Source organism: Abramis brama (genome assembly GCF_963993115.1).
Source record: "Abramis brama genome assembly, chromosome: 7".
Lineage (NCBI taxonomy): Eukaryota > Metazoa > Chordata > Actinopteri > Cypriniformes > Leuciscidae > Abramis > Abramis brama.
This window is the reverse complement of record NC_139969.1, coordinates 24,528,392-24,551,979: the sequence shown is the minus strand read 5'-3', so window position 1 is coordinate 24,551,979 and position 23,588 is coordinate 24,528,392. Positions and strand designations below refer to the sequence as shown.

Below are 23,588 nucleotides of genomic sequence, written 5' to 3'. Positions count from 1 at the left end.
TCTTGAAAATAGAAATTCTTGAAAATAATTTTCAAAACCATTTGAATCCAACAAAAGATTTGTCACGTTTCAAACTTCATGTTAAATATTTTTGGTCATTGAGACATGAGGAGCGTTAACAGCTGCTTTTCACAGCTGCTTTTTTACCTCTCCATCTCATTGCAAAGTTAAAGAACTGGTGCACACTTTTCTAAGGCTGTGGAAATGAGTAATAGCTACCTTAAAGATTAATGATGTATCCTTGAAATAACCAAGTGTGATGTGAGTTCTAGCCATGCATTGCAGGTGCACATGTATTGGGCTTATACGTAATCTTGATGAACTGCCTCATGGAGCCCCTGGGCTCACACTTATATGAATTTGAAATGAATCATGGGAAGTCATATTGAACTATTAATCAAAGATGGGCGGGACTCCTCTGATTTTGATGAATAATGGAATTCAAAGGCAACAATATCTGCTACCGGACTGTGGGTTCATGACCTTATGGGGACCGACTACCTGTTAAATATTGTATGGCAGCCCTGCTGAACAATGCTGTTGAATACTGAAATAATCAGCAGTGTATATCTGATCTGTGGACATCTGTGATTTTATAATTAGCTCTCTGAGGTGAAAAACATAGGACTTAAAAGCCTAATCCATGCAACCTGGAAATCAACAACAGAAAGGTGTGCACATCTAATTCATCGGTTTGGTTCAAAAGCAGGAAGAAGAAATGATATATTCAGCTGCATGTGCCTATTTTTTCTGAGACTGGAAGATAAACCCACTGACTAACTCTGATCTCTTGTGACACAGATACAAGAAATTCTGGCCTGCAGCAAAGGAGCCAAATGAACATAATGAAAATAAATAATGGGATTTACTAGGGAAGAACGTTTAACATTCAGAACATAATATTCAGTGTCCAAAGGCTGTTCAATGTGATGGCTGTCACCAAAAGTATGTTATTATGCTTGAAGGAACTGAAGTGGACAGGGATTAAGTTCAGTACTCAAAAAAGAAGCTAAAAGGAAAGCTCTGTTTATCAAACAGCTGCATTCCTTGTGACCTTTGACCCTTAACCAAAAATGTGTGTTTAATACCATTTAAAGTTTATATTCATGTCCCTACAGTTAAAAATTCAATGCTGCAAAAACTGAAAACTGCCACAGGGAAACTCATAAGATGACCCACATAAGGCTGACATTGTATTTTGCAATTTTTTAAAGTGTGGATGAATGAGGAGACATATCTAAGAAGCTCATCTACATTAGAGTAAAGGACCTTTCACATCAAGGACAATAAATATAACAATAACTATTAAGATTAATGATTGTTTTCTCTCTAATTCTCTCTCTAATTCTATGAGATTCTCTAATTCTAATTCTAATTCTACTCTCTAATTCTATGAGAACTATAGAGCAAATATATTGTTGGAATCACTTTAAAAAAAAAATTTTTCCGGCTGATGAACGATAAAAACAGTGACAGCCAATCAGAATCCACACAAATTAAAGAAGCTCAATTTTGAATGAATGGCTGTTAAAGCCTCTTAATCCCTTTTCCATAGCGCTGTGAAAAAAATGGCCAACCAATTAGATTTGAGCTTTTGGTCACATGCCCAGAGCTGCTGTTGTTACAAAAAAAAAAATTCGACTTGGTGGCGCTCACGAACAGAGTATTTTGCTAAGCAACAGTGAATATCACAGAAAGAATCCAGAATCGGCTCTTGTCTCTGTACTCTTTTATTTGGTGTTGTGTGATAAAAATAGCAAATACGACAATCTGAAACGCTGTTTGAAAATGTGTAAATACTGCTTGACTTACTTCTCTGTGACAGGCAGTTGTCAAAAAAGGAAAGTTGCGGAGTGCTGCTTTGTGTAAATTTTTGGTTTTCAATGAGCGCCACCAACTTCAGAGATTGTATGTTCAATCAACAGTCTAAAGACAAATCGCATGTGAAAAGCGGACAGAAATTTCTCGTAAAACATTTGTGATGATATAAACAGGCTTTAATGCTGTTAATAATCTCATTTTGGATAGAAAATGGCAATTACTTACTGTAATAAAGCACAAATGACTGAATTTTATGAATGATTCTTGTGTACACGAAGGCTTGAGGTTGAATACCTGGGACGCTATGTATTTCTCCACGGTGTGCTCCATCCTTGGCTGACTGATCATGGGACCACTGGACACACTCTCCTCCGGCGGTATCTCATCCAGTAAGGGCTTTCCTTTGAAATTTTTCACCACACACACCACCTAACACAAGAGCGCCCGTAGGGAAAGAGAAAGGAAAGAGAGAAAAGAGGGAAGTTTTACACCTCTGAAAGGCTTTTTGTAGCACACATACACATGCATAGCTTTTCTCGGAGTGTAAATGATGATTTATGTAAGTCTCGAAAGGGCAAAGATGCTCGCATGACTTGTTGCCCAAAGTAAAAGGGCTCTGTGCTCTTTCGGGAAGGAGGAAGCATGCGAGTCCATGTCCTGGAGGAGATTCATCCATTATCGGACCAAAATGAGTACTTTCAATAAGACACTACAGGCAATGCTCTGCTAGACTGCAGCATAACACAAGGGAGAGTTTCTGCGGAGGACATAACACATCACAGGGCGTTCTCATTCCCGGAGCCCTAAGTTGAATTAAACAGATGGAGGAAATCATTTTCTGTGCTGTGTGTGCTGCCCTAACCATTTGCAAAACCGTACAGCAGGGCTGCACTATAAAAATAACCATGGGTTTGTCTGAGAGGACAGAGGAGAGTTTCGCATAGTCACTGTCTTTTGGTTGTTGATCATGTATATGTGTTTTTATGCCTTATAAATGAAAACTTTTTTTGGGATGTACTGAACATTGTTGTTCAATTGTACTTATGTAATGTCGCTAGGGTAGCTCAGTCAGCTTGGCTAATATAGCTGTGATTTTATCACAACATAAAATGACTTGTGATAGTATTAGAAGTATCAGAACTGGTTGAAAAATATATCAATAATGTTTTTACCATATGCCACTAAAAGTGATTAATTTATGATGTCATGCCGCTACTTTTTTTTTTGTAAAGCAAACTTAAATACTCAATTACGCATCAACTCTTACTGCAAGTTACATTGATAAGCCAAGACGAGTCTTCACAAGTGAGTCAGTGATTCATTCACTAAAGTGATTCGTCCAGAAACAAAACAAGAAACTGGCTGCATCCGAAATCCAAGGATGGATTAACGGACGGCCCAAGCAGTGGGGGGCCCTCTCGGCACAACGCCCAAAACACTCTATACCCTATGTACTATTAGATGAGGCCACAGTAGAGGATTTGTGAATGGCAGTGAAACGACGTAACTGACACTGGAAGGTCACTTGATAATGAGAACATGGCGAATGAAGTACGTCCAGGCTACATTCATACTTCTCACATTCATACTATATACAACATACTTTTTTAGTGGTTGCAAAGTAAGAAATTGTTCAAAATAATTACCTACTCAAGAGAGTATGCGATTTCGGATGCATCCACTGTCTTTAAGAGTGAGTCATTGGGCCCTATCAGACACCTGGTGCAATGCAGTGCCAGGTGCGACGCAAGTGTTTATTGCTAGTTTCAGCCTGATGCAGTTTTCATTTTCACGTCCTGCGCCATGTTGTTTAATTAGCCAATGCATTTGCGCCCATGGGCGTGCTGGTCTGAAAATTTGGCGTGTCCAGGCGCATTGTTGGTGCGTTGCTATTTTGAGGCAACTGAAACAGACTGCGCCATTAACCAACTGAAACCTGGTGTAACAGGTAGCGCTATGTATTGCAAAACAAATAGTCCTTCTAATCCAACGATGAATCCAACAAATGTGAAAGTCTATTGGTGGTGTAGTGCAAAAATGTCTGTTGTGCAACAATCAGTTCTGTATGATACTCAGTGTTGAGATAATAGCTGAGAAATACCACTAAGGATGAATTCCACTTGTGACATCAGATAAGGCACTGATCACTCGACGACCACACTATTCAACATTAACCATATTTTCAGCTTTTTTGAGAAACCACAATGACCTGTTATTTTTTTTAATTCTTTCAACTCCGTTGGAAGTCTATTCAACTCATGTGTTCCTCTAAAAGCCAAAGATAGCTGACCAAAGGTAGTTCTTCTTAGTGATACCTTACAATCACCCCTAATACCAGCTCGTGTATACCGTCCTGTTCTGATCTGATCAATATAATCCTTAAAAACAGGGGGAGCAAGGCCATTTAGAATCACCAAATCAGCATATTGAATCAAATGTTCCCAACTTAAAAGGGAATACTTGGCTAAAATACTACAATGATGAAAACTATTTGGCTTTTTATCTAGGACCTTGAGAGTTTGTTTATATATGATTTCAACCAGTTTAAGAAATGACTTACATGTTTTTGTCCAGGTAGTCATACAGTATGTAATATGTGGAACAATCATCAAGTTCATAAATAAGACTGCTGCTTTTGTAGCAGTGGCGGCTGCTGGTCTTTCAAAGAGGGGAAGCTCATTTTCGGCCTACATCATAAAAATTGTCTATTTATTTATACGTAAATTCTGCCCTATGTTCCTTTTCAAGAAAATGCTCTGTATGAATGAATGAATGAATGAACAAACAAACAATCTAAAACAAAGATATTAAACTCGACGGAGGAAATGTGGGAATTAGGTTAAACTGAAACAAGGAATGTGGTGTATAATTGTGTGAAGTGTATGATGAAAATTGGCTAGCAAATCGAATAGCTTCAGCATCAGCGACTTTTTATAGTACAAAATTGCTGTCAATCAAAAGGAGATGCAGTCTTTCAGGGCGGGACACAATCGCAGCATTAAGCCAATGACCGTCTAGTTTCGAAGCAGTAAAAAAAAAAATTCAAAGCAGCCCCATTGAAGTCAATGGACGCTGGGCTTCAACAGGGAAATGCACTGTGAGGCTACGGGAATGTATGAGAAGGAAATCGAGTCAGCCAACCTGCTATATGCAGCTGATTCTGAACGAATTCGTCTTCGAGATGAACGTTTTCTAACGCATTTTTAGTCAATAAAATATTAACACAATAGTACATATTTGACCATTAATTTTTTGACATTATAGGGGAAGCCAAGCTTCCCTTGCAGTCTTAAAGAAATCCCCACTGTTTTGTAGTCAAGCTATTTCTAATAAATCTAAAATTCGCTAAGTTAAATTTCACCGTTTATCAATTTCTTCACATGTTTTTTAAAAGAAAGCTGAGAATCTATTATTATTCCTAAATATTTAAATTCATGTACTACCTCAAGTTGATGAATGAATACTTATATTTGCCTTTGATCGTGCTCTCTCTGCAATTATGCGTCTCATTTCAGTGACGTCACACACAGCGCCCGTCTAATGACAAACGTCACACTTTAATTATTTTAGTTAATTTAATTGTTTTAATGTTCATGGCACAGCAGAACGACTTCGGAAACACATTATGTTACTTAGTTCAGCATTTTGAGTGAGAATATAATTATTACAAATTATATTTATTTTTCTGATCAGCTCAATTTTGACCAGGGTTACACTGGACACACACAAAGATACACACACAAAGACGCCCAGCAGCACACAAACTAGCCAAATATTAAAAATAAAAGGATTACAATGTAAAAGATTAATATTGTGTACATAAAGATATGGTGAAATCCGGCTTGTCCCATAGATGGTCTGCTTGCGTGCCTTAAGCTCACGCACGAGCATATCCGTTTGCTCTCTGGAGACACAATAAGTTCATTTGCGCCGTGCGCTTTAGACCTTGCGTTTAGATCGTTAAAATAGGGCCCATTGAATCATTCACTCCTATTCAAACTCATTCATATTCAGTGAGGAATTAAACAAGTGACTATCTTTATGGGTGAGTCATTGAATAATTTACTCAATCGATTCATTCAAAACACTAATTCATTCAGAACCGAAACAAGTGACTATATTTATGTGTGAATCATTAAATCATTCACTCTGATCCAAACACTGATTCATTCAGGAATCAAACACCACTACCGTGTATTGCTTGGAGACGTTTTGCTTTGGCTTACTCCTGTTAATATTCGAAAAACAACAGCCCTCTTGCATGTATGATACTGGTTAAAAAAATGTTCCTGACACAAATAAAAGGTCAAGTAAAATCAGAGCAACTCTCCTGTCCTGACAATGTCACTGGGGGGAAAAACTCATTATTGGGACCTAAGCTGAACTCCACTGCAAAACAAACTGTTGTGGAATCAGAAGGAAACAGACATTAGCAAGAATACTGCAATGCATTACCTAAGCACAAACTGTTGTTCCCCATTACTGCCTCCTTTCTGATGATGTGACGTTTAAGAGATTTGATCTGACCATGAGTCTGATGTGTATATTCACCTTCCTCCCTGCACCCCTCCCCCAACCTACCCTAACAGCAGAAATAGGTCAGTGCATATCTCATACAGTATGACTAAAGCACCACAAAAAATAAAATATTCACGCTTCCACAAACTCACTCACAATGCTGTTATGCCTAATGTGAGGCAAGCACGCATGAGCTCATGTGTGACCTTCCACTAATGCGCACAATGAATTTCTCATCTTCACTGTGCACTCTTCAAACAACAGTGTTGCCCAGCACTGTACAAACTGTTGTGTTTTTTTGAAGAGGAAGCCACACATGTGCCCTATCCTGTGGCCTGACCTAATTATCTAGCCATATGTCACATTTCTTCTTGAGTGTAACATTACTTTATGAATTACCATATTTTTTCATATAAATAATGCACATATATTTTTATGTATTTCTTGCTTTTACTGAGAAATACAACTGAAATATTTTCTCATAGTATGTAGGCATATGCAGTGTGTGTGATGGGCAAAAGTCTGCATAAGATCAGTGGTTTGCTGCTATGTGGCTTCTTTAAATTTCAGATGGCTTGAAGGCAACTCTGTACCGCAGATCCCTCAAACTCACTGTCAAGATGCACTGTGTACTGTCAAAAAAATGTTGTACAGTGAGTCAGGCACTTTAAAAAAAAAAAGTCTGAGGTATTTAAACAGAAGCTTGCATTTCTGTTAAAGCACTACGAAAATATTCAGTACAATAATGTTTATTTATAATTTGTCTAAATCAGGTGTCTTCAAACTTTTTGATGCCCACTTTCTCAACACTGCTTAGAAATGTCTGCCTGGTTATATATAGTTATATGGGACCAGATTGAACAGGAGTTGCAATGAAACATTTGCTTTTACTGTTCCACAACACATTATTTACAACAGTTTTTATTTTAGTGTGTGGCATTTTTTGGTGACTTCATAGGCACTTAGGTTTGTGCATATCATGTAATATAACCTTTAGATAACATAATCTGCATGTTTTATCAATCACAAAATATAAAAACGCAAAAGGAACAACACTGCATAACACTACAGTATATTTTACATTATTGTGTACAACTATTCAAAAGTTTGGGGTCAATAAGATGTTTTTTAACACAACTATTTTCAACATTGATAATAGTAAGAAATGTTTCTTGAGCATCAAATCAGCATATTAGAATGATTCCTGAAGGATCATGTGACACTGGAGACTGGAGTAATGATGCTGAAAATCATCACAGGAATAAATCACTTTTTAAAATATATTCAAATAGAAAGCAGTTATTTTGAATTGTAATACTTCACAATATTACTGTTTTTACTGTATTTCTTAATCAAATAAATGCAACACAACACACTGAAACACTCAGTACTTATTTGATCTTCTTGAATGTTTACAAATACATCAAATACATTTGTATTTAAAAATGAATTGAATTTGTATCTTTATTATCAGTGTGTTCTCATATGTGAACTCACCATAAAGACAGCAATAGCTCCACCGATGATGAAGCCAGCGATGACATCAGACCAGTGGTTGCGGTACTCCACCACTCGATTAATCCCAGTTAGGAAAGCCAGACACATGAGCCCCAGAGAGAGCACCGGCTTGGCCAGCCGTGTCCCTTCGGCCTTCACAGAGAATGTGATGTACATCTGAGGAAGAATGAAGCACTCTGTAATACATCTTCATTCTAACCACTGTGTAAACGCTTTTCATAGTTCATTCATTCCCTGCTCACGTGTGGACATGTTTGTCTAAATACACACAGGTTTAATTTTTACTGTTTAAACACCTGTTTAATAAACTGCACTCTAACATGCACCAATTACTCGGATCATGTATGCAAACATTTGAATGTGTCTGATGCTGCTGACATGCTGGTGCTTTTCAAATGAAATACATTTGCATGGTTCAGCTACATTGTTTCAATTATCCAAGACATTGGCATTGACTGGAAGGGTGACATTTGAAGGCTAGTCTGGTGGTATTTGAAGAAAACCTATGTCGCTTTAGTCCAGAATTAAGCCCTAGGGGAATGAGGGAAGGTGGACAAAGGCGGGATGGGGGGTGGACTTGTATTCAATTCACTGTGAGGGTTTGATCAAGTACAACTCTTAATGTCTTGAGCGGGGAGCACCAGCGACATTCAGACAGACGTTATTCTACCAAGCATCCATTTAACTGTTCCTATGGAAGCTCACGTCTTAAAATTCTGGCCAATACGATAAGCCGATAATTATTTCCATGTTTTGCCCGTTTACGGATAAATGGATGATATTATAATTCTATACTATTTTATCTAAATAGAATGCTGCAAATGGTTTAGTCTTTAAAACAGTACAGTGTGACATTTAGATTTGCTAAAGATTACATTTAAATGATTTGTGTTTTTCAATATTAACTTCATGTGAGCATTAGATAATGCCAAAGATAATCTAAAAAAGCAGCATGCGCAATTATTATTATTTTTAATCTGTAAAATCGTATGATAACCAGTATGGTACTAATAATTCTGTCATTATATACTTTCATCTCATTCTAAAAAAATATCTTTCTGGTATTTTTTAGTGGAACACAAGTAGACATTTTTGAAGATTTGTTTCATAGAACTTGTCATTTTGGTGTCAAATATTAAAGTTGAATGATTTTTTTAATCCGGATGCAAGCTAGATGCAAACTTTGTTATGGTGTATTTTACAGTTCATGAATTTGTACTTTTGTGCTACACTGGACAAAGTAAGATAGCAAATGGGATTGTAATGGGTGTGAGTGAGTAAATAGTGACAGAATTTAGATTTTCAGGTGAAGTACTATTTTAAGATTCCATCACAGGAAAAACGAGGTGATTAAATAATAGAGCAGCCCTTAGTCATGGTAGATCTATTGATTTTCCTCCTCTCCACTAACTCTTTGACACAATGCCATTTGGATATGACAGATGAAAGTTTTTCAGTCTAAGTTATTTGTTTTATTATTGTAATAGGAACCATTAAATGGATCTTCTAGCATCTGCCTTGAGGCTTTTAAACGTGCTGACTCAGAATGTAAACCATTTCTGATTTATTTAATGTCATACAGAGTAATCAATTTGATTAGTATGATTAAGGTTTGAAGGTTGCAAGGTCAAATATGCACTTACATCATTGTTATTTATTTATTAAGACGATGCACAGAAATGTGAAGTTTGATGTGTACACTAACTTGTGACACTGCTTAAAGTTGAATGGATTTGACTGAGATGAAAGCCCTGAGTGAGATCTCACAGGTCACTCCAGATGTTAACATGATTAAAAATCAGAAAGCAAGGCAAAGTAACTTAAAAACCTTCAGAGAACTGATGGAAAATTAATATAAATTTTCTGTGGCCAAAGTGATTGCTGTGTGTTGCTGACAGGCCGTGTAGCTTTTAGACTTCAAGAATAAATGGAAAATGTGTTTTTATGCTTTTTAAAAAGGAGTACCATTTTTGAAAAACATGTTATGAAACCCAATTCATGCCTGGATCAGTACCATAGTATGGATAAAAAGCTTCTCTCATCAGAAGTTGAAGGAGTGTTAGAACAAATCCTTTAGTCTAAAATATTAATTCTGACAAAAATTGTACTTCTCCCTGAGCTACACATAATTTTTTGCTGATTTAATTTATACATAACCTCTTCACATGTGAAATAACGTGCATAAAGCTTCCACAAACAGAATGCAACTGTTTCCAAACCTTTTTAGCCGTAGAAAACCAGATACCTATTTGTTATTTGCTGTTTAGACTACAGTGTGATCCTTTTCTATTGTGTACTGTATGTGTACAAGTAGGGTTTACTCACAGCAACATAAACAGCTGCATAAACACTGATGGCCGCCTCTTTGGACGGAAAGGATTTGCGAGCATGCAAGACATCATCCTCATTGCCTGTGCAGGCTTCCTGTTGGTTGATGAAACGCACCACCTGTTGGCACCCCAGCGCTGTGTAGTTGGGTTTGCACACCGTCAGGAAGTGTGGGGACAGATTTCCCGTTACCACCTGCCCGGCATTTACAAAGATGTCAGTGGCAAAGAGGCCAAAAGCATACACACCTGGAGGGACACAAAGACACTATATTATCCAGAGGCAAATTTCAGTCTTACTTAAGGAATTTATACTACCGTTCGGAAGTTTGGGGTCGGTAAGATTTTACAATGTCTTTTATGCTCACCAAGGCTACATCCATTTGATCAAAAATAAAGTAAACCGTAATATTGTGAAATATTATTAATGTTTGAAATAAATGTGTTGTATTTTTATATATTTTAATATGTAATTTATTCCTGTGATGGCAAAGCTGAATTTTCAGCATCATTACTCCAGTCTTCAGTGTCACATGATCCTTCAGAAATCATTCAAATATGCTGATTTGCTGCTCAAGAAACATTTCTTAATATACCAATGTTGAAAACAGTTGTGCTGCTCAATATTTTTTAGTGGAAACTGTGATACTTTTTTTTCAGGTTTCTTTGATGAAAAAAGAAAGGTCAAAAGTACAGCATTTATTTGAAATAGAAATATTTTGTAACATTATAAGTGTCTTCACTGTCACTTTTGATCATTTTAATGCATCCTTTCTAAATAAAAGTATTAATTTCTTTCTTTTTTTTTTAACATTCTGACCCCAAACTTTTGAACAGAAGTGTGCATATGGATCAGGGGGATGATTAATTGTGCATTATTAATCACACTAAATGAACATGTTAAATAGATAGCCCCAATATAAATATCTCACAATAGCAATGATTTAAAGATGACTTCTGTTGTTTGCCTGTAATGCCTATTCACTAAACAAATCCTGAAAAGCCCATTCAGCATTGGGTCTAGAGTCTAGAGCTTCTTTTTTTTTTCAACCAGAATATTGGGCAGGAAAGCAGAGCAACCAGACTTAAATCTTAATGTAAGCGTGGGCAGCTTTGTCACATTGAATGTTGTCTATGAGCAAAGCAGCAGACTGAAACTAGTTTACAATGAGTGTAGCTACCACTGTCAGTTTGCTCACAGCTCCTCCGTCTGCCTCCACATTAACACGCTTATTCATTATGCTCCAGAGGACTCCATATTTAACCAGAAACCTAATGTGGGCACAGCACTGAATTTCGGCTGAGTTGTTTTTACAACAAAATTCAAGAGTAATCATATGGTTCGTAAAACCACATGATAGCACACTTAGATGAGAAGCGTGTGGTGCTGTGTAACAGACAAGAGCAAATAAATTTACTATACAAAACTTTCTGAAAATACAAAATGAGAATTAACAGCACAATTACTAGAAATGTGTACCTTGGATATTATACATTTTGCATACATACAAAATTTGTGGAAAAAGGCCAATTTTTTACAAGACTTTTTCAACTCTGACTTTGAACCAATTCTGTAGAATGGCCCATATAAATAACTGCTTCTATGATCAACAGAAGATGCAAATAAAAGTTTCTCTTTAAAAAACTGTTTACCACCTGCTTTCGGCGAGTTTGTGAATAAGGCACATTCTATAACAAGCTTTATAGGAAGGAGGTGTTGATTTGAATATTTCAGCACATTCACAATCTGGTTAAGATGTTTTCCAGGTAGTTAGTGACCATTATCGAGATTTTTTGAGCTGAAATGCTACTGTTTAGTAAATTTCTTTACAATATTCAGGGGGGACCATCATATACTGTAAGTGGGGATGTAAATGTAAAATCTTTTTGCTTCATTTTGTAAGATTATATAAATATAATGGAGTCACTAAATTAAATATATTGTGGGGGAGAGTATGCTTCCCTTTTAGTGTTTGCTGGAGTTTTGGGAGATAATATATAGTCTGGTGTGATTTCAGGGCAAGTAACATCCCATAGTTTTCCCCTTCAACTCCTCTCTGCACAAGAAATATTATAAATAATTTAAGAGAATGCTTTGACATGAACCATGAGCGTCTACACCACACAAGAAACTTGCAAGTACTGTTTGTGTGCCTGACATCTCGATTTGCCTTTTCTTCTGCTGCAGGCACGAATGCACAAAGATAAGAAAAAATCTAAATCTACATTTGTCCTAATTAGTGACGCTCCAGCCTGTGAAGACATACCAAGAAAGCGAAATGTCCTTCGGACCAGAGGGTTGAGGTAACAACAGTCGCCCATCACAATGATCTTCTCTCGGTTGTCTAGATCCTCAGAGACATACTGCAGCAAGAAGAGCACGGACTCTGTCACTGTTATCTGCAGACAAAACCAAAAACCAAACAAGGCTTTTAATGGCACATTTCGTTTGTAGACTCTCCCTCTCTCTTCTCTCTTTTTTTGCTTTTTCCTTGATCTTTACTTAGATCTAAGATGTAAATTAAGCTAACATCTAATTCTCAGCTTGAAGGCAAAATCAAGAAAACAGGCTGTATTTCAGCTATTTGTAACACTGGAAGAAGAATAAAGACCAATTCATGAACACAATGGAAATGATTAGAGGTCTGATTTTCTGCTGGCCAGATGCCAGTTCCCAGCAAGGTCTTGAACCTGATTTTGCCAAACTGGCAGGAAGCACCCGGGGCAAAGGAACTATGAAAAAAAAAACACTCGCAATTAGTGCTGGTTTGAAAGAATAAAGCTGTAGACGGCTATGGGGGTTTTGTGACAACTTGCACTGATATATGAAAAAGTTATTTTGACAAAAAAAAAATTCATGGGAAACCCATGATCTTTTGCATAACCTTTATGTATTGACCTTTACATATTTTATACATCTAGAACTTGTAATTTTCAATATTTGCATGTCATGTTACTTTAAAGTCATTATGAAACAGAAGTTGCAATAGTCTTTTCTTCCCTATAGTGATGTATATATGAGTAAAACGGCTTCTCACACAAGAAAAAAGGACGGGACTTGATTTTGTTCATCGTTAATTGATTGGATCATTGGGTTTTGCTACTGCTGTGATCTCATATGAGTGACAGGTTGTCCCGCCCTTGCACCAGTCATCAGAAAAGAGACACCTTTTAGAGGTAAATAAGGAAAAGATTGTTGTACCCCTAAAGGTAAAATTTTTGCAGATTTTTTCTGAGATTGTGCCTGAAGGAAGGTGAAACTAGTTGAAACTTTTCATCATGGTACCTCAGTTCTTAAGCCTTGTTCAGACTCTTAAGTCTAAGTACACATTTTTGTTCATATCTGACTGGAATCCGACAATTTATAGAAAATGTAAACAGAAAAAAAAAAAATCACATGAAATCTGATTTTTAGAAATCTGTTTCAAGCTACATTCATATGTGGCTTGAAATCCTATTCAAATCTCATTCCTGGTAATCCGTTTCAGTCGGACCGTTCGGATTGGATTTCGCATAGCTTTTCTTCCTATATGTCACCTTCTCACGCCATGTAAAATGTAAACACGTTGACGTCGTTGCAGAACGTACTCGGTTACCTAACGTAACCTCGGTTCTCTCTAGAAGAGTGTACAACTAATTTTGTATTTATTGTCAACGCAGTGCGGCAGCCAGCAGACCATAGCAGGCTGTATAAGCGTGCTCATTGGCTGTCCTGCGGCAACTGCAGCAGCCTACCAGTGAGCCCTGCGTGGCGTCGCACCCTCCACGCGCCTCAGCCCGCCACAATGGGTGTGGCTAGCGTGTATAAATGAGGGGCTCACAGGCTGAAATTCTGGTTTTCATAGACTGAAGCGAATAAGCTCGTGGCGCGACACGGCAGGTTACGCAATGCTCGTTCCCTCTTCTAGAGAGAACCGAGGTTACGTTAGGTAACCGAGTATGTTCTCTTACGAGAGGTTCTCTCATATTGCGTAAGTTGCTTACGCTACGGGAACCCCTTGTCAAGTCAATTCAAGTCAAGTTATATAGCGCTTTTCACAATACAGATTGTGTCAAAGCAGCTTCACAGTATTAAGTTAAAATAATACATCAATGTTTGTTTCTAGTGGAAAACGTCCACGTTTGGTAATGCTGATCAATAGTATTGTTGATTGATTAATTAAATTAAATATCCCCAAATATCCCCAACTGAGCAAGCCAAAGGCAACAGTGGCAAGGAACCGAAAAACTCCATTAGGTGACCTAATGGAGAAAAAAAAAAACCTTGGGAGAACCCAGGCTCAGTCGGGGGCCAGTTCTCCTCTGGCGTTTATGAACTAGAGATCGGATTTAACTGTAAGATTAAAAGTATTATATGAATGCCTGGCTGAAGAGATGCGTCTTTAATCTAGTTTTAAACTGGGAGAGCGAGTCTGAGCAACGAACAGTATCAGGAAGACTATTCCAGAGTTTTGGAGCTAAATGTGAAAATGCTCTCCCTCCTTTGGTGGACCTAGATATCCTAGATATGACCAAAAGCCTTGAATTTAGTGATCTTAAAGAGCGCAATGGATTATAGGGCGATAGAAGATCCATTAAATAGACTGGAGCTAAGCCGTTTAGGGCTTTATAAGTCAGTAGCAATACCTTGTAATTAATACGGAACTTTATAGGTAACCAATGTAGTGATGATAAAATTGGTGTTATATGATCATATTTTCTTGATCTAGTAAGAACTCTAGCGGCGGCATTTTGGACTAACTGTAGCTTGTTTATTAAGGATGCAGGACAACCGGCTAATAAAGCATTACAGTAATCTAGTCTCGAGGTCATGAATGCATGAACTAACTTTTCTGCATCAGAAACTGATAGCATGTTACGTAGCTTAGCAATGTTTCTAAGGTGGAAAAAGGCTGTTCTTGTAACATATGAAATATGATTTTCAAAAGACAGGTTGCAGTCTAGTATAACACCCAGGTCTTTTACTGTAGAGGATAAAGTAACAGGACATCCTACTATGTTAAAGTTGTAGTGTGAGAGGTTTTGTCTTTACGACCCCTTCTGGCAAATCAACGGGTATCCGTTGATTATCCATGCATGCAGAGACCAGCGCTCTGGATGGGGATGCCAGATTGATCCACCGGCTTGAGACAGAAGACCTTTCCTCACCGGGATCGGCCATGGAGCTGAGTGCGACAGCCTCACCAGCTCTGGGTACCAGATTTGGTTCTCCCATCGCGGGGCTATGAGGAGCACTGAGTGGCGCGTTTCCCTGATCCTCTTGATTACCTGTGGTAACAGCGAGATCGGAGGGAAAGCATACAGCGGGTGGCTGGGCCAGGTTTGGGCCAGCGCGTCCTCGCTCTTTGAGAAAAACGTCGGGCAATGAGCGTTGTCTTTTGACGCAAAAAGGTCGACTTCCGCCCTGCCGAACAGGCGCCACAGTAGCTGGACTGTCTGGGGGTGCAGGGACCATTCTCCCGGGGGAATGTTGTCTCTGGACAGTCTGTCTGGGCCGACATTCAGGTGGCCCGGCACGTGCGCGGCTCTCAGCGAGCGCAACGAGTGATGAGCCCACACGAGAAGGCGTTCTGTCAGTTTGCAGAGATTCCTGGATCTGACACCGCCCTGTCGGTTCACGTAGGACACCATGGACATGTTGTCCGAGCGGACTAGCACATGGTGGTCCCGTATATATGTGGGAGGAAGCGCTTGAGCACGTTCTCGACCGCTATCATCTCCAAACAGTTTATGTGGAGGCATTTCTCCTGGTCTGACCACAGGCCAAAGACCGGTTTGCCCTCGAAAAGAGCGCCCCAACCTAAGTTGGATGCGTCCGTCGAGATAACTTTTCGGTGCGAGACGGCTCCCATTGTCACTCCCCGCTGGTACCAGTCGGCCACTAACCAGGGTCTCAGTGCTGAAACGCAGCTCTGAGTCACTCTGATTCGTATGCCGCCGGAAACCCAGGCTCGGTGAGGCACTCGAACGTTCAACCAGCGTTGTAGCGGGCGCATACGCAGTAGACCCAGCTGAAGCACTGCTGAAGCTGATGCCATACAACCCAGCATCCTCTGAAATGTTTTTAGAGGTGTGGCGCTGCCCAACTGGAAAGACGCGGCCAGGCGTCGGATACGGCGCGCGCGCTGTGTCGACAGCCGGGCCGTCATTGCCACAGAGTCCAGTTCCAAACCCAGAAAAGAGGTTGACTGACTGGGCAGTAATGAGCTCTTGGTCCAGTTGACCGTGAGACCCAGGCTTTCCAGGTGGCTGAGAAGCACTGTTCTGTGAGAGATAAGTTCTTCCTCTGACTGTGCTAGAATCAGCCAATCGTCCAAATAGTTCAAAATCCGCATGCCCTAAAGACAGGCCGAACGGCAGGACGGTGTACTGATATACCCGACCGTCGAAGGCAAATCTCAAGAATGGGGTATTATCTGGATCTGAAAGTAAGCGTCTTTCAGATCGAGGGAAATAAACCAGTCCCTCGGGCGAATCTGCGCGAGGATCTGTCTGGTTGTGAGCATTTTGAACGGTCTTTTCATAAGAGCTTTGTTCAAATATCTCAGATCTAATATCGGTCTGAGAGCTCCGTCCTTCTTGGGCACGAGGAAGTAACGGCTGTAAAAGCCTGACTCGCTCAGAGAAGGGGGTACCGGTTCTATAGCCCCTTTGCACAGAAGTTTCGCTATTTCTGCACGAAGTAGGTGTGCTACTTCCCTATTCACTCTCGTCTCGGTTCGCGCTTGAAAGCGCGGGGGACGGCGAGCGAACTGCAATGAATAGCCCTCTCTTACTGTGCTCAGCACCCATTCTGACGCACCTGGAATAGCTTCCCACGCTTTCGCATGTTTGGCTAGGGGCAGAATGGCCTCCGGGCTCTGATTGGCGCGTTCCGCGGACTCGAGAACCTGATTCGGAGGCTGCGCTCTCGGTGCTTGAATACGGCGGCTCGCATGCAGCGATGGCCGGCCGTTTTACACACAATGTCCCGGTGGCATTGGACGGGGAACATATTGTGCGAGGAACGGCGCGCAAGAGCGGCGCCGGGGGTGAAGTGTTTGTCAGTATGTGTGAGCGCTCGAGGGAGGGCACAGGACTTACATTTGAGATATGACCGGTAGTGAGAGGCCGTGTAACAGAGCGGGCAGTGAGTAGGTGTGGGCACGGGGATGTGGACACGTGACCTACATCTAACACTCGAGCGGCTTTTGTCCGCTTTATGAGAGTGGGCTCTGTGAGAGACACAGGGTTTATAGTGCTTGTGTGTAGGGGTGAACACAGAAACGTGGGCACATTTTCTACACTTGAAACACATGCGACGTGAGCCGACAACCAGACATTATGCTCTTTTTGAGATTTCTCTGGGTCGCCGTGATAACGGCGGTTGTGTGCAGGCGAGCGGGTTGATTTACCGGCTCGTTGGCTGCAAGGTAAACATCTGCAGTAGCCATGACAACGGGGACTGACAGAGCGTGAAGCTTTGACGGTGGTCCGGCCGCAGCGGGACTTAACCGTCTTTTCCTCCTTCGAGCTGCTAGGAGGACTTTGCGGGCTCGGGTTTCAGTGCGATCTTATGCCGGGGTCCCCCTTAGGCCGGGGGCCTGTTGCGGCTGGTCGAGCGCGATCTAGGGCGGCCGTCCTGTCGTCGCTGCGAAGACGGAGGTCAAGCTGGACGCTGGGTGGAGCTTTGCGCAGGCTGGTCGCGAGGACGGCGTGCGGCTGAGCTCGAGCGTCGAGGCAGGAAAAGGCTGGGCTCGGCACGAGCCGCAGGAGAAGCGAGGCATTTTTATAAAAACGCCTCGTGCTCTTTTAGAGAGAGAGAGAGAAAGTGTGTGTCGCAGCGGCGAACAGCGGCCGGCTTCCTCAGACGCTTCCTAAGCTTGCTGGTCGCTGAATTCAACGGCGGCGGCTCTCAAGATCCAGCGATGCGAAGAGCTTCGCTGAAGACATGAAAATCAGAATTTCAGCCTGTGAGCCCCTCATTTATACACGCTAGCCACACCCATTCTGATGGGCTGAGGCGCGTGGAGGGCGAGAAGCGCCCTCATTGGGCGTGACGTCACGCAGGGCTCACTGGTAGGCTGCTGCAGTTGCCGCAGGACAGCCAATGAGCACGCTTATACAGCCTGCTATTGTCTGCTGGCTGCCGCACTGCGTTGACAATAAATACAAAATTAAGGATAATTTTTGGCTTCAGATCTCGAGAAAAGACAACTTTACCCGTAGCGTAAGCAACTTACGCAATACGAGAGAACCTCTCGTAAGAGAAACATTGTTTCATTGTGTTGTTGTCAATGTGCAAGTCACGCAGAAAATTATAAATGGAGACATCTCTGTGGTCCAGTGATGAGGTGTTTTCACTTCTTTCTCTGTGCGGCAGGGATGGTAGCACGGAATATTGCCGCTCATGCCAGCCACCGTTTCTGCTGCTGCTTCATTAGACGTAGCAGTAGCTATTCCACCCCATGACTACACTTCATTGTCATATCCTATTGCAAACCCCTCCATGTTGTTTTTGGCATAGTTCTACCAACACAATGTCATTGCTATGGAAACCAACGCTGACATTCCAGAAAATTAAAGACAAAGTGCTTCACAGTGGGTGGGATTATAGACTGATTGTTATAGTTGCGCCGCCTCTACTGCCGTGACATAATCGTAATGGCGACACATACAAACGCACAACACAGGAGCAATGGATTATATCGATGGAATGGTGTTCTTGATTTGGTTTGGTGTCTCGTGTCGCAAATCCAATGACGCTGGTAGTGACGATTCTCTCTGACAAATCAGTGAACTGCAGTGGTTACACTTCACATTATAGTCTCGGTTCAGCTTGCATGCAACCTCAACCGAGGTGGTACTATTTAAGTGAGCCGTACTGAGGTGTACCCTGAAGTGGAAAAGCGCCAAAAAGTGAGCTGTACCAAGCCGCACCATGTAGTGGTAAAGCGCCATAAATGTAATGGATGTAGGCCAGTAAAAGCTGTGTGTGTAAACCTAACTCCCCTGGCCTAAAGACACACGCTAGTGACTAACTCTCTTTAGCGTCCCTATTAGTGCACCCACCTCCCATGCCGAAGACCCCGGTTCGAATCCTGCTCAGAGCAGGTCAGGTAGGACTGGTAACATTTGGTGCAATTGACCCAGGTGGGAGTGAGGTTTAGGGTGGTTAGTGTAAAGGATGTAGGCCAGTAAAAGCTGTGCATGTAAACCTCACTCCCCTGGCCTCAAGAGGTGCATTAGTGACTGACGCTAGAGGCCGCGGTCTTAAGCATCCTTGTTACATGCCCATGCCTGTAACTCCCATGCCGGAGACCCCATTTTCGAATCCCGCTCGGAGTGGGTCGAGTAGGACCGGTTACATAAACAAGTAATTCAGTTACTAAAAAAAAAAGGTCTTTCATTAACCGATGTTTGTCAAGCCCCTTTTACTGCGACTTGTCAAAAAAACTCCAGAACGTGATTTGTTGTAACTCAAATACATGATTTCGTTGTTTAATGTGTACACTTCCTGTTTTCTTGTTACCTATAGCAGCCTCATAAAATGCTAGACAGGTTAACCAGTTCACAGCATGTGAAGAGTTAAGCTGCATCAGAACCTGGTACCCTTATTCGAATACTTCTACCAATGTGAAAAATCAACAGGAAGCAACAGGTGAACTTGTGAACTCTTGCGCTAAACTCAACAGTGCAGCAAACTCCAGGTTACAACAGCAGTAATATCTCAATATTAGCACGGCTGAGCGAGCTTTTGAAGTGGGAACTCTACGGCAAGAGTCTGAGGATATATCACTTTGACATCACTTGTTAGTACTGCAGTATGAAACTCTTCCATTTATTGATTACATCTGAGGCATGTACAATAAGCTCAGAAAGACAAATTGTATTTATTATTTATTGCATTTATTATTAAAATTTAGAAGCGTTAGAGAAATTATGTTTGGTGGTTGATTCTTTCTACAGAATGATATTACAGAATGACAAATTTGTTATTTTTTTACTTCACTTTTATGACGTTCCTTTAGATCATCAAAAGAAAATAATACATAAAATGGATTCAATTCCATTTTAAATTCTGAGATTTATGAATGTACACATTTTCATAATTAATTATAAATAAGGTCTGATCTGTCAACAAATCCTTTCATGGCTTCTACAAAAGGAATTCATATTTCTTAACAAATGCAACTCAGGACTGTGAACGTGGATTGACATGACTCACAGTTCATTTCTAATAGACATCAAGCCATCCTGGCCCATATATGTCACACAGCCAAGCCTGATGAGTGAGACGGTTCCTCTGACTGTCATATGGGCCGTCCAAAAATTCTTTTATTTATTTTTTATTTGTTTTCATATTTAATGAGGAATGTGAGATACAGCATTATGTCATCAATTAATCATCATCATGTCATTCCCAATTCACATGATGTTTTCCTTTTATCAAACACAAAAAGAGAAATTCTGAAGAATATACTTGTGATTTTTTTCCATCCAATTACATTAACTTTTGAGTTTTCAAGCTTCAAAAGGACACAAACGCACCATATGTAAATGTATCATAAAAAAGCAGCTATATATATGATAGCTTTATGTGATGAACAAACCAAAATCTATGAAATCCCATTTCCAACACATAAGATAAAGATAATCATACTTATGACATAAAACTCAAAATTATCAGACAAGTTGACATTTTGACAAAGTAATAATTATTACAAAAAAGTCGAAATTATGCGATAAAGTCATAGTTATGACAAAAACACAAAATTATGGATAAAAAGTATAAGCATAAAAGCATAAAATGATAATCACAACTTATAATTATGACTTATGTGAAGTATGTCATAATTTAAACTGTTTATCTCAGAATTATAACAGCTCACCAGACGGGAAAATTCTTCCAATTCCAACTCCAATTTCTTTCTTTTTTTCCTTATACAAAGCTATCATATAAATTCAGAATGAGTTGTAATACAGCACATGATTCATTCACATTTTTATGATACTTTTATAGTGATTTTGTGCTTGAAACTTAAAAGCTCCAGTCAGACTCAGCATTAATTATAATTTCATGGCTAAATGACTTACAGTTTCTTCAAAAGTAACTGTCATTTGTATTACACCGAAGAAAGAAAGTCACACAGTTTGAAACAACATGAGAATAAGTACTTCTGCATAAAAGTCTGAGATACTGTAAACTTCTCAGTTGTCTTGTCAGAAATGGCCGCCAAGTTAAGCATGCCAGCAATATTTGGGACTACACTGAATAAGCCTTGCACTTTTAGAACCCACCGGGCTGATAGCTGACCTTTACTCCTTCATGACCTCTTTACTGTCCACCGCAGAGCACACTTGTTGAGACCAGATCGAAGTTTTCACTCCACACTTGGCTCAAAAGTGATGCTTTCAGCAAATGGGTTATAATAATAGTCATTTGGGGCTGAATTTGTGTGGCCTTGATATAAGGCCATGCAGAGTGTTTTCAGATCGATTGAGCAAATCCATTGGAATTCTTATGAGAAATGAGATAAGGGAGGCTCAGTAGTGATCCTGGTGCTCTTTAATTGATCCTCGGAGCTGCCAATATCTTGCTCATCATAAATTCTTTTTTAATATACTGTAGGCAGGCACACAGAGCTAGAGTCCAGAGCCAAAAGAAATGACTCTCAAAGACAGATTCCAACATTCAGTGTGGCCAATAGCAAACATTAAGCAATGACAACCCTGCAGATGCAAGCCTTTCAACTTACTGATCTCTTTCAACTTACATTTCTCATTCTTAAAAGACCAACTTCTCTGAACTATGCTATGTTAATTTAAATGACCATTTACTAAGTGTCAACTTTTGTTTGATTTTTGTTTCTATTTTTGAACGGTAATATTGTGAAATATTATTGCAACTTAAAATAAGTTTTCTTTTTAAATATATTTTAAAAATGTCATTTATTCCTGTAATGGCAATGTAGATTTTTTTTTTTTTTTTTTTTTTTTTTTTTTTGCAGCCATTACTCAAGTCTTCAGTGTCACGTGATCCTTCAGATATCCTGTATATCAATGTATCTGTGATCTTTTTCAGGGTTCTTTGATTAATAGAACAGTATTTATTTCAAATATATGTATTTTGTAACATTAGGCAACACGTCTTAGTTGACATTATACAATGTAACAACTTAATGCATCCTTGATGAAGAAAGGATTCATTTATTTTCTTTTACTGACCCCAAATTTTATACACTGACCCACCATGAAAGGTGCAAAAATACACTTTTAGACTGTAATCAGAAACCACACTGGATAATTAATTTGAAATATAGTATGCATAATCAAATATACATAATTTATGTTTAAAGCATTTCATGAACTTACACTGATCATTTAATAAATATCGGTACATTTGTTTACTTAATAGGCCACATTCTTCTAAGTGTATAATTATTTCTATAGGCTACATTATAAATCCTTACTTTGCAGGCAGGCTGGCTCAATGTATGAGACCCTATCCAACAGGACATTTCAACTATCTATACAATTCACAAACTGATTGACATTACGCTATTATATATAAATAAAGATCTTGCCAAGAACTATATAGGCCTACTGCTCTTTCTTAACTCCTTTATCCTTAAACATACACTCACCACAAGTGCAGGGACACCTGCGACCACCGCGTACAGGACAGCGGGTGGGATCGCGCCGGACTCCTCTGGTCCGAGATAGGGCTTCGTATAGGCATTATCATGACAGAAAAATCCCTGGATGTGCACGCTGAAAGTATCGGTGTACTCAAAGTAGTATGCCAGCATGACAGTTCCAGCCATGATCACCAACTGAAAGTAAAGCATTGTCGATAAGGGTCAAACAGATCCTGCGAAATAAGTGAAGGTTCTTCGGCTTCGTCTCCTAGTCCTAAGATAGCACTGGCATGATTTCCTATTATTCCATTATCATTCTTCGTAATAAATCCGCCAGAAATAGTAGCGCATTGTGTCCGTGACAGAGCGCTTTAAAAGTGCGCTGCAGTCTATGAAAATGAATTGGGTTAGAGCTCGCGCAGGCTGGACAGCAGCACGCGCTGTAGGCGTGCCTCTGTTTTTTAAGTGATGGGATGCCTGCACAAAAAAAATGCACTTGAACTGTCTTAAATTATTATAGATTATCGAATCTTTCGTGCTGTTATATGACTCCTCCAAATATATCACACCTGGAGTCTCACTTTGCTGCTGCTCAATTGCATAAGGACTTGTGAAGCAAGTTGCTCTTCATTAACAACATGGTCAAATACGAAGACCAGCATACAGATGTCTCTAAACAGAAATACTGAAATAATGCCTGAAAATATATATATATTATATTTTTATTTGAAAGATTAAACGTCTTTCTTCTGGATATTTAATTTGCATACTGTTGATGTAGGAA

General features: G+C 39.9%; 1 protein-coding gene across 1 annotated transcript in view; it reads right to left on the bottom strand.

The window, feature by feature from the left end:
• The window catches only part of plppr5a (phospholipid phosphatase related 5a), a 28,870-nt gene extending 5,667 nt beyond the window's left edge, over positions 1-23,203 (bottom strand). The window contains exons 1-5 of the mRNA XM_084119847.1: positions 22,811-23,203; positions 12,452-12,584; positions 10,183-10,433; positions 7,837-8,013; positions 2,116-2,250 (exon numbers count right to left, since the gene is read on the bottom strand). Coding sequence (XP_083975973.1) covers positions 2,116-2,250; positions 7,837-8,013; positions 10,183-10,433; positions 12,452-12,584; positions 22,811-23,014 — 900 coding nt within the window. The 5' untranslated portion in view covers positions 23,015-23,203. The remainder of the gene's footprint in view (positions 1-2,115; positions 2,251-7,836; positions 8,014-10,182; positions 10,434-12,451; positions 12,585-22,810) is intronic.
• Between the last annotated feature and the right edge of the window lie 385 nt (positions 23,204-23,588).